The sequence below is a fragment of the Danio rerio genome, chromosome 3 (genome assembly GCF_052040795.2).
Source record: "Danio rerio strain M-AB ecotype USA chromosome 3, GRCz13ab, whole genome shotgun sequence".
NCBI classification, from domain to species: Eukaryota; Metazoa; Chordata; class Actinopteri; order Cypriniformes; family Danionidae; genus Danio; species Danio rerio.
In genome coordinates, this window is record NC_141023.1 from 51,981,903 (window position 1) to 51,994,164 (window position 12,262).

General features: G+C 32.1%; 1 protein-coding gene across 1 annotated transcript; it reads right to left on the reverse strand.

The window, feature by feature from the left end:
• Positions 1 to 587: 587 nt before the first annotated feature.
• On the reverse strand, positions 588 to 12,164 carry btr02 (bloodthirsty-related gene family, member 2). Its single transcript, NM_001077158.2, has 7 exons — positions 12,098 to 12,164; positions 8,447 to 8,742; positions 5,964 to 6,047; positions 3,984 to 4,208; positions 3,492 to 3,633; positions 1,519 to 1,545; positions 588 to 1,435 (listed from the first exon to the last, which is right to left on the reverse strand). Exons 2-7 carry the CDS (start codon positions 8,738 to 8,740, stop codon positions 891 to 893), a joined length of 1,317 nt encoding a protein of 438 aa, NP_001070626.2. The 5' UTR covers positions 8,741 to 8,742; positions 12,098 to 12,164; the 3' UTR covers positions 588 to 890.
• Positions 12,165 to 12,262: the final 98 nt, after the last annotated feature.

Sequence of the window (12,262 nt, forward strand, 5' to 3'; positions counted from 1 at the left end):
CTTTTAGCCGAGAATATCTGAGAGGTGCTTGCCAACACAAAACTCACCCTGCCATGATGGTTTGAGGTTGTGGATAGTCGCCAAGATATTGCTATGCATTCCCTTGTGGAAAAACAAGTACACTTTATCAGACTTTAGAACAAAACATAATATTTAAAAATGTATTTCAGTGCAGTCTAAATTTGTTGTGTAATTTAAACAATTATTTAGTTGTTGATGAAAATATTTTGTGTAACAGTATTTGAAAAATTATTGCAACTGTGACCAGAGCACATAAGTAGAGCTTAAGCACATAATTCATTTGTTCAATATTACATCTACTGAAAGCATTTACAGTATAATTATGGTGAACTAAAATATATTTTATGCCATTTATATTCAAACATATTTGTCAGGTTTTTAAATATATTCATTATTGCATTACATTTGTTATTAAGAACGAGTAATTTGGTACATTTAAAATATTAACTTAATACTAAATAACCTACTAAAGTTTAAATTATAATCAAGTACTTCAATATTTCAGTCAACAAACTAAACTAATCAGATTTTTTTAAGCATTAGGAACGATTATTGAAGCATAATGATTTACTTAGAAGTCAAAATTTTATTTTGTCAATATTACAAAACATTTTTAGAAGTTATGATGGTTATATTCATATAATAAATTAACTTTTTGCTAAAAGGGGTTGCCATGAAAATGATCCTTATCATTAAAAAAAGCTGATATGTGCTAAAAAAAGATCACAGTTTGAGGTATGCTTCATGTAAATAGTAATTAAAAAGTAATAACAATAATAAATAAAAGATATAAGTTTAATAATAACAGACAACTATATGTTGCAATGGTAGTGGGAGAGAAAGTGAAAGCTGTAGTGGCAGCAGATTGTTCAGATGCTGCAGCAGCTGCTGCTGATGATAAGGGGAGCAGTGTTCTTCTCTCCATGGGGTCGTCCTGGGCTGAGGATAGGGTGGAGCTTATCTGTGAAACTGTCTCTGAAAGAGTAGATATGAGTCCCAGTATCCGAACAATAGAAAGATACGCGTCCCTCATCATAGTCCAGGTAAATGGACACCCTTTTAGGCTTGTGACTGAGGTTGAAGGAAGTCGGAGGGTATGTGTTTGCGACATACTGAGAGCCATTCTTTAAACTGAGCGTCCAGAAACCATTGGATGGACATATTGTGAATTTTCCTTTCCTGTTGACAGATTGTTTGGCTACCCCCAAATCCCAGTCAGTCTTATCTCCAACATCCACTTCCCAAAGGTGTCTGCCATAGCGAAAAGCTTCCTTGGACATGACATTGATCACCCGGTCAAACCTCTTGGGGTTTTCTGGAACTTCTTGTTGCTTATTTGCATGCCTGACCTCCTTCCGATCCTCAGAGATGTAGAGGTAAGCATGAGCTGTCCGAGGATTCAGATTCACATCAACTGAAAAACGTAGACAGATAATTCAGAAAAACAAAAAACTAATTCTGTAAAAAAATCTGTAAATGCATAATTAAAAATCACACCTGAATATTTCTGCAACCTCTTGAGTTCTGAAAAATAAAATTGCATATTAAAAACAAAGGACAAGAAAATAATTGTTATGTTACTTCTTAAAGGCACAGCATTTAATTTTTGCTGCTAGAGGGCACATATTCATAACAAAAAAGGCGTAGTTAGATGATGGCGTGACTGATTGTGGAATCATGGAAGTTGTGATCTTCATTACATCCTATGGGACTCAGAAATCATGTTCATGGATGGGTTTTATATATACAGTTGAAGTGAGAATTATTAGCTCCTCTGAATTATTAGACCGCTTGTTTTTTTTTTTTTCTCCCCAATTTCTGTTTAATGGAAAGAAGTTTTTTCAGCACATTTCTAAACATAATAGTTTTAATAACTCATTTCTAATAATGGATATATTTTATCTTTGCCATGATGACAGTAAATAATATTTCACTAGATAATTTTCAAGACACTTCTATACAGCTTAAAGTGACATTTAAAGGCTTAACTAGGTTAATAAGGTGAACTAGGCAGGATAGGGTAAATAGGCAGTTTATTGTATAACAATGGTTAGTTCTGTAGATTATCGAGAAAAATATAGCTTAAAGAGGCTAATAATTTTGTCCCTAAAATGGTGTTTAAAAAAATAAAAACTGCTTTTATTCTAGCCAAAATAAAACAAATAAGACTTTTTTTCCAGAAGAAAGAATATTATCAGACATACTGTGAAAATTTCCTTGCTCTGTTAAAAATCATTTGGAAAATATTTAAAAAAGAAGAAAAAAAATTGAAGGGGGCTAATAATTCTGACTTCAACTGTATCATGGCTGATTATGACTGGATAGGTAAGTGAAACTAGAATACTGAAGTAATAGCCCTTGTCTGCGGTTTGATTCAAGGCAGTGTATTTGTACTTCTGCTCACACAGCACTACCAATAGAAATTTTCTGTTGTCTGCATTCAAGGCGAGACATTAGGAATTTAAAACGAACCAATCAGTGAGATTAGCTTACTGATCTGAAAGATTTCTGCTTGAAACGAGAAATTGGGACATTAAACAGAGCGCTAAAGTTATATTGATTTGTGTTGGTGTCTTTACTGCACATGAGTTTGGAATGTACTTGTCAGCATTTGCCTATACAAAATTTCAGATGTTTACTGAGGTGCTGCACAAGTCAAAATTTAAGGATTTGAGACCTTTTGAAGTCCCGAAGAGTAAGTATAACAGTGTTTTTGTGCTGGCAATGTGATTGTTCTGTGGAAAGCTGGTTTACAAATACACTCATGTTTCTCCCATTCTATACACTGGTCATTTCTCTGGCATTTCTGTCTATATAATGGTGTTTTACATTTATTAACATAAAATAGTTTTATCTATTTAATGGTGAAATAAGTTGTACCTTAAGTCAGTTATAGCTTTTGACCACAAAGCATAAAATAGTGCTCAGTATAAAAAAGTCCACCCCTCTTTTAAATGTATATTTTTATTAAGAAGCTATACAGTATTATATTTGCGAAAATACATTGGATTAGTCAGTATAAAGCCAAATCTAAAGCTTATCTAACAAAATAACGTATGATAATGGTCCAAAAACTACACCCGAATGTATGTTATAGAAAAATATGAAATAAATAAAAAAAGTGGGGAAAAAATGCAAAAAATTGAAGATTTGTAGGTTGCAGCTGAATTTAATTTGTATTATCTTTCAATTTCTAAATATGTTTGGTGACTAAAATATTATTTTAATAAATATATCTGTTTATAAAATCTGTTTAGTTTAAATGCACCAAAATTCATTGCCTATATTCACTGAGAAATGAATAAAATATAAATTTTTAAAATGGGATGTACTCCATTATGCTCAGTACTGTAAATGTTTTAAATGCTAAAACAGTGTAAGCACAATTGTACAGTACTAACAGGCTAAAGCAAAGGGACAATGTACTGTAAAACTATGCAAAGCATATTATGTCAATAATCCAGTCATACCAGTTTTTGAAAGTCTTTTAGCTTCCATCGTCACTGTATCCATGAAGTCAGTCACAGTCTGTCGGGTGAAGCCAACACAAGGGTCAGTCTCCAGAATGACTTTAGACCAGTCTCTCATTGGCCGAGGTATGTGACTGAAGCTCTGCAGATTAAGGACAACAATTATTTTTACTTAATCCTACTTAAGTAATACTCAAATTCTTTAATATTTTTTTAGAAGAGACGTAAAATATTGACTGTGAATACAGCTGCATACATTTTTTTCAGGTTTTCATAATATTTTATTAAAATTATCAGAGTGTAGAGGTTTTGAACAGCATTAGGATGAGAAAACTATTTCTCAATTACTGAATGTATTCAAATATTATGCATATAGTAAGGCAAAAATGATAACCTATAATGGTCAAGTCAAATATATCAATTTATTCCAATAAATGTTTTCTATGGTAACAATTACAGATAAAAAAAAAAAAAACTGATGTTGTCAGTGACCTTTTTAAGACGCTCCATGTCATTCAGGTGCTCTAGATTGGATTGTCCATTTTCCAGCTCAAGGATTTCTTTTTCCAGGCTTTTTACAAGTCTTTCGACTCTTTTCTCTGCTTCTCTTTGTTTCTGTTCAACTGCAGTCACGACCAGTTTATGGCTCTTCTCTAATGTACTAAGCAAATTGGAAAACACCCTCTGACTCTCCTGAACTTCACGGAGACATGTGCTCTGAAATGAGGAAGTAATTGAAAACAGATATTTAAAGAACAAGATCATCCAGGAAGTGACAGTTTTTTGCAATTTTTAAACGTGCACTAAGTGATTTTTGAAAAACCTTTTTGACGCCAAAACACACTTATAACCAATCAGCAGTAAGGGACGTGTCTACCAATGATAGTGGAGACCATCGGTGCATTATAAGTGAGATATCACACAGTCGAAAAGATAAAAAACAATCACGGCCACCATATTAACGTGTCATTCCATACCAAAGTACTCAAAACTGGCTAATTTAAAGGGCACTTTGGAATAAAGGATTTTAAAGAGTACAACACCTCAGGTCGCCATGATTCCTTTCGCGGGAAAAAATTTTTAGTGCCACAGAACTTGTCTTTACCTATAAATGTGTGTAAAGTATTTCTATTTTCTATTCTATTTATATTTCTACACGCTACTACTGTAATATTTATATTATTCATTCATTTATTTTCCTTCAGCTTATTCCTTTTATTCATTAGAGGAGTCATAGAGGAATGAACCGCCAACTAATGCAGCATATGTTTTACACAGCTGCAACCCACAACTGAGAAACACCCATACACACTCATTCACACACACGCTGAACTGACCCAGCCGAAACTCGAACCACAGACCTTCTTGATGTGAGGCGACAGTGCAAACCACTGAGCCACCATGTAAACCATATTTATATCAATTATAAATCAAATTTTGAAGAAAATAATTATAAATTATAAATTTATTTAAAAATTTAAATAAATTAATTTTAAAAACATAAATAAATAAATAAATAAATAAATAAATAAAGTACAGCTTGCATACTCATCATTCTGTGTTATTTTGGTGTCGATGAAGGCACCACATTAATGATCTCGTTGAGGTGATGGAGAAATGTGTTTCATGAAATTAGATTTTTAACCTTATTCTTGACACACAAATGGGCCCAAAATCTATTTGGCTCAAGACATCCGGTCTCATTCACATCCACTGATTTTTATATGTAATTTAAAAAATTGGCTCGTTATGCTGCTTGATTTGACAAACTGATATTTTCTTATTATCATATTCTTCTTTTTATGCAAGTCATAAACACACTTGTTTGTAAAGCAAGACTGTATTCTGCAGTTTATTATTCCTAGTCAATTCTCCCATAGCAAACTCAATCGGAAGTTCTAAAACAATCACAAAAACAAGCAGATTTCTGCATTAAAGAATAAGGTCAAAACCCTTCATCCTTTCGAAGCTATCGCTAAATAAACCTTCAAAGGGATTAGGGCATAGGGATAAGCCCCTTCAAATAGAATGCAGTGTATGAGTAGATTAATCAAAAAGGGTCATGGTCCTGTTCAGTTATGGGCATGTTTGATTTGGTGCTTATAAATACCAACATCATTTGGCAAAAATCACTTAGTGCTTCTTTAGTTCACAAAAAAACTGCCAAAATTTACTCATCCTCCACATTTCTTTCTTCTGTTGAGCACAACGAAAGATAAACTGAAGAATGGTTGAAAAAACATTGATTTACATACTATTTTTTGTTCTTAAATGGATGATGGCTGCTTATCCCAACATTCTTCAGAATAATTTGTTTTGTGTTCAACGTAAGAAAAAATTCATAGAGGTTAAGAACCACTTAAGTGTAAGGAAATGGAGAGGAAACTTTCATTTTTGAGTGAACTATCTCTTTAATTATGCTCATGTTTTAATATCTGTGTAGCCATCTTAGATCAAATCATCGTCAAATACCTTCACTAGCTTTAGTGAATTCTGAAGTTTCTCAATCTTCTGAACTCTTTCCTGGATCATTTGCTCCACCTCTCCCTCATTCTTCTGTAGCATGCAAGTGAAGAACAGAACCACAAACATGTTAAGAGCTTGGAATGTTGTATTAAACATTCAAAACCACTTGATTAGCATTCACTACTATATGTTCTTGTAATGTATGTCAAAGACTCACCGGTTCCATCAACACTTGACCTTATAACACTAACATTTTCTGTTTTGAGAGAACCAAAATAAAATCAAAAACCACCTGCAATTTGAAGTCATTGCTTACTCCCATTTGAATGTATCCTAACAGGATTATAATATTAGCTTTTTCAGCATATTTCATGACTTATATCTAGTCTGAATTGCGTTATAAAAATAAATAAAAAAGGCAAAAGACATTTTAAATTAATTAAAGTATAAAGACTTCAACAATGCTTCAATTTAATTAGTTTTTAAATAAATAATTTTTGTATTACGAATCCTGAAAACATACATCTCAGTTTCCACAAAAATATAAAGCAGCAGTTTTGAACTCTCCCCTAATATGCTTTATGAAAGATCATGTGACACTAAAGACTAAAGTAGTGATTTTGAAAATTAAGTTGAGTCACAATAATAAACCACCAGTCAAATGTTTGGCATAAGGTTTAAAAAAAAAAAAGACTATTATGCTTACCAAGGCTGTATTTCTTTAATAAAATAATTAAAACTGTTAAATTGTGAAATATTATTGCTATTTTAAATAACTGTTTTGTACTGTACTGTGATTTAAAGCTGAATTTTTAGCATCACTCCAGTCTTTAGTTGCACAATCCTTTACAGATCATTATGCTGATTTGATGCTCTTTTATATTTGAGGAAAAAAGTAAATACATTTTTAATTGTAAGTCTTGAATAAGATTCCACAAAAATATGAAGCAGTCCAACAGTTTTTAACAATGACAACAGCAAAACTAATAAATAATAATGAAAATAAAACTGTTAAAAAAATAAAAATGTTTATTTTGAGGAGCAGATCATGCTATTCTAATGATGTATAAATAATAATAATAATAAGAAGAAGAAGAAGAAGTAAAACTATTAAATTAAATTCCAACCTACATTTAATCAAAAAAGAAACTTTCCAGTTTTACTAATTGTACTATACTTTTTCTAAATGCAGCCTTTACAAGCAAAATATATTTGAACATTTAGCAGTTATTTATAATTAGTAGTATTGGAAACTGTTATTTGAGATCAGTTATTTGAGAGATTTAACAATATTTTTTGATCAAATAAATGGAACTTTGGTGGGTAGAAAGAAGAGTTCACATTGTTCTAAAATACAATAAATATGAATATCATCACATGCACAATAAACAAAACGTTGGATTGTTTTAATCCAGCGTTGTGTCAGACATGGATATACCAATCAATATCAATTGGTGTACACTGAACCCAACAGTCAACTTTATCAAATGAAATGAGCGTAGTTAACTCAAAATTGACTGAAGGTTAATTCTACTTATTTGAAAAGAGTTTTGAACTCACTGTTGAAGGTAATGAGAAGGCCCACACGGAACCTGCACGCTCAGAATTTCGCAGATTTTCCACAGAATTCTGCAGATTTTTAGCCCATCATTAATTCTGTTTATTTACTTGAGTAAACATGTGTACATCTAAATTTATTTAGTTTTTAAATTAACAGTAATATTTTTGACTAATATGAAAATGTTAATCTGATTTATGTACAATGCAGTTTGTACAGTAATATTTTCTGTCTTTTAGTAGATATATTATGAGAGACTTGCTTTGTTTATCAAATGATGATTAGTGAATCAAAGTGAATTAAATTGGATTTGCATTTTAAACATTAAAAACAAGTTAAAAATATATTTTTTTTATTTCACATATTAAGGTTTTTGTTATGATACTCCCAAAATAATTTAGTAGAAATCTGCAGTTTTTTTTTACCAAAATTGCCCGCAGAAATAGCTAAAAACGTCCGCAGATTCCGTCTGGACCTAATGAGTTAATTAAATATCTCATTGCTTCAACTTAAATTGAGTAACTTCACAGTACTCATATAGATTGTTTTTTTTTTTTTTACTTAAATGGTTTGTAGCAATTGGTTTATAGTACTCAGCTGGTTTTAATTATCTTCATTTATTGGGTTTTACTGTGCTCAGATTGCTTCTTTTATTTAAATGGATTAAGTTCACAGTACTTATTAGGATTAGTTTTTGAACTTAAATGGTTTGTTGCAGTCGGTTTCCTCAAATGGTTTGAGTAAACTTAACAAATTGGGTTTTACAGAGTATGTGTAGACCTAATATAAAAAAAATTCAAAGTATGATATAAAATTTAGCTACTTTAAAACAACACATTTTGTCAACATTTGACTCAACATTGAGTTAAAACACTCAATCTTTTTTTAAAATTTTTTTTTTTTACCTATGTTTATTAACAGCAGTACTCACGGGCTCATCTTGAAGTTCATCCATACTGAAGAACTTGGATTTGGCAGCCAGGCGTGTTTTTCTGTAGTTCTCAGTGACGTCAGCCAGTATGCGGTTGACGCTGAGGCGCGGTCTGGAGCCGAAGGCCTTCCGGCAGAGCGGACACTCGTCTGAACCGCTACGGCTCCAGTAAACACGCAGACACGCTTTACAGAAACTGTGTCCACACGGAGTCGTCACAGGGTTACTGAAGATCTCCTCACACAGAGAGCACAAGAAGTGCTTCTCCGACAGTTGACTGAGGGTGGACTCCATCCCTGATAGAGCACAGCAGCAGATCAAATCTTACTAGACTTATTAACACTTCAATTATCATAAATAGGCTGCTTAAAACATCTTTATCAATACATGTTCTACATAAAACACTAAAAATGAAGCACAGAAATACATGTACTCTGCCAGGGACTATTAAAGGGGTAAGCCAAAAAAAAGTAAAATCCTAACAATTCTCAATGAAAATTAAAAAATGAAACTTTCAAACATGAGTTTCTTTCTTTTGTTATACACAAACTATGTGTATAATGAATAATTCTGGTGACAGTTAGTCATTGTTGAAATTATAATCAAGTAGGCCTACTTTACATGTCCATTATGTAAGTCAACAAGGGATTGTTCACCCTAAAATTAGCATTTTTTTATTGACATAAATAAATGAACTTATTATTTGTTCACCCTTGAGTGGTTCCAAACCTTTATGAGTTTTTATTCTGTCGTATACAAAAGATATTTTGAAGAAAGCTGAAAACCTGTTACCATTGCCCTATAGAAAAAACAAATACCATGGAAGTCAATAGGCTTTCTTCAAAACATTTTTTTGTGTGTGTGTGTGTGTTGACCAGAAGAAAAAAAATACAATAGGTTTGGAGAAAGTAAGAGTTAGGTAAATAAGGATAAAATGTACTTTTTTTGGGGTGAACTATTCCTTGAAAATAAATGTACTTCTTTAAAACACAATATTAAACATTATGATAATGTATGCACAAAGTGCACTTAAGTGTGCTAAATAGCACAGTTTTGAAAGTGAACTTAAAAATAACTAATTTGATTATTTTTCATTAAAATTCTGTTATATGTAAGTACAGTTAAAAATGATTTCAAGATTTGAAGCGCACATACAGTTAGCATTCATTAAGCACACTTCTTTTCCATGAGGGATTATGAAAATAGGATTTTTAGTTTGCAATTATTGCAATGTCTGATACCTACATACACTTTCAGTTGAAGTCAGAATTATTAGCCCCCTTTGATTTTTTTTTCTTTTTTAAATATTTCCCTAATGATGTTTAACAGAACAATGAAATGTTCACATTATGTCTGATAATATTTTTTATCTTCTGGGTAAAGTCTTATTTGATTTATTTCAACTAAAATAAAACCAGTTTTTAATAATAATAAAAAAAAAACATTTTAAGGTCAAAATAATTAGCCCATTAAGCTATGTGTTTTTTCGATAGTCTACAGAACAAAGTACTGTTATACAATAACTTGCCCAATTACCCTAACTTGCCTAGTTAACCTAAACTAATTAAGCCTTTAAATGTCACTTTAAGCTGAAAACTATCTTAACAAGTATCTAGCAAAATAATATTTACTGTCATTATTGCAACGATAAAATACATCGATTATTAGAAATGAGTTATTAAAACTATTATGTTTAGAAGTGTGTTTAAAAAAGTCTGCTCTCTGTTAAACAGAATACATAATATATATATATTAAACAGGAGGCCCATTAATTCAGGGGGGCTGTTTATTCTGACTTCAATTGTACATTTATCTACACTCAATGTTGATGTATTACATTTTTAAGGTGAATTACTTGAATTGTACATACATTAAACATAATATTAAACTGACTTAAATATGTGTTGCCACAACTTAATCATATATAGTTTTTTACAGAAATAAAAAGATTACAACTAAAGAGCAAAGCAATGACAATTAAGAAACTTAAATTTTAAAAGTAAAAACTATAAAATTCAATAATTTTCTTGTCGGCTTAGTCCCTTTATTAATCTGGGGCTGCCACAGCGGAATGAACCGCCCACTTATCCAGCAAGTTTTTACGCAGCGGATGCTCTTCCAGCCGCAACCCATCTCTTGGAAAAAAAATATAAAATTGTGTTTTATTTTAAAATTTACTTAAAATCTTTATGTATATAGCAGTAAAAGATGAATGCCTTCCTCTGTAGTCCCTAAACTTTCAAAAAGTGATTAGCTGACTTAAAACAGTGGAGATGATAGTGGACTTCAGGAGAAACCCCCTGTTCTGCCCCAACTGAGCATCATGGAGAGCATTGTGGCAGCCGTGGAGTCATTCAGGTTCCTGGGCACCACTATCTCTTAGGACCTGAAGTGGGACACTCACATAGTGGAAATGCGGCTATTGACTCTGTTGACAAAAAAGCTCAACAGAGGATGTACTTTCTTCGTCAGCTGAGGAAGTTCAACCTCCCAAAGAAGCTGCTGAAACAGTTCTACACCTCCATCATTGAATCAGTCATCTGCACACCAGTAACTGTCTGGTTCAGCTACCAAATCCAACCTCCAATGACTAAGTAGAATAGTTCGGACTGCTGAGCGAATCATTCGTAGGCTACAACCTTCCCTACTATCCAAGAACCTTATTTAACAACTTTACATACCAAATTGCACATAACAGCTGCTCATATAACATTGTATATAATAATATAGCTCTACATATACACTTGTCTATTTGTATATTTGCATTTACTACTTACTGCTTTTTTATATATTTATTATCTGTTTTTTTCCTGTCTCTGTAATTCTGTTGCACTGTAGAAGCTTTCACGAAAACAAATTCCTGTGCTAACATACCTGGCAATAAAGCTCTTTCTGATTCTGATTAAAAAAAAAGAAGTTGAGTAAACCCATTGCTTTAAAATATAAAGTAAACAAACTGATTTTATAGTTATAAAAATATAGCCTACTTTTATAATTATAAAAATTAAGTTTAATCAAATTAACACAAAACTGGTAAATTTTTTATGTAAAGTCAACTTTGTTGTATGAATAAATAAGTCACTGATAGTCTGATATCCAGAAAACACATTTATCTAAGATAAGACATTGGAAAAATTCCTGTCTGCAAACGTCAGCCTCATTGAACACAAACGCAGATAAAAACTGATTATGCTCTCCTCTTTTCTTACTCTCACCTCTTTTTTGCATTTAAAAACTCAGAGCAAAGCTCGAGCCATTGTGCCTATGTAAATATTTCCCAGCGCTTGCATAATGACAAGGCATTTCATTGCGTGTAAAGAGGATCTGTATTCAGTAAGGTATGGAGAAGAACAAGTCCAACCAGAAACCAGTGCCGTCAGTAGCACATCTAAATATTTATATCCAGCAGGTTTCAAGACAGTTTTTTCCCCCAGAAATAGTTCTAAAACTAAAGCAGTAAACATTCAGTAGTTGATCAAACTAAAAAATATCATTTATCACTTTATTATACATTTGCATCTTTAGAATGTTTACCAATCATTTCAATCTTATTTATAAAGCTTTAAGCATCATTTGGCATGTTGCTCTTTACGCTTTAATCAAACATTTCAGATGAAAGTCAATGGTTTAAGTAATCCCACAGTTTCTTACCTGTAGTGCCTTTAGTGTTTGTAGTGAGTCGCTCTTGTCTCTTTCAGTATGGTGAGTTTCATAAAGTGAATCAGACCACAAAGTACACAGGTGTGTTTTCAGCAAGAGGAGGAGCCACACAAAGCCTGCCTTGTACTTTACACTGAGTCACAAACCCCAGATAAA

Excerpts from the sequence above, each read along its gene's own strand:
- btr02 (NM_001077158.2), bottom strand. The coding sequence starts at position 8,740 with ATGGAGTCCACCCTCAGTCAACTGTCGGAGAAGCACTTCTTGTGCTCT. Across the intron at positions 1,546-3,491 it reads TAAAAGACTTTCAAAAACTG|AACTCAAGAGGTTGCAGAAA; the intron begins GTATGACTGGAT and ends TTTATTTTTCAG. Across the intron at positions 1,436-1,518 it reads GAGGTTGCAGAAATATTCAG|TTGATGTGAATCTGAATCCT; the intron begins GTGTGATTTTTA and ends TACGTTTTTCAG.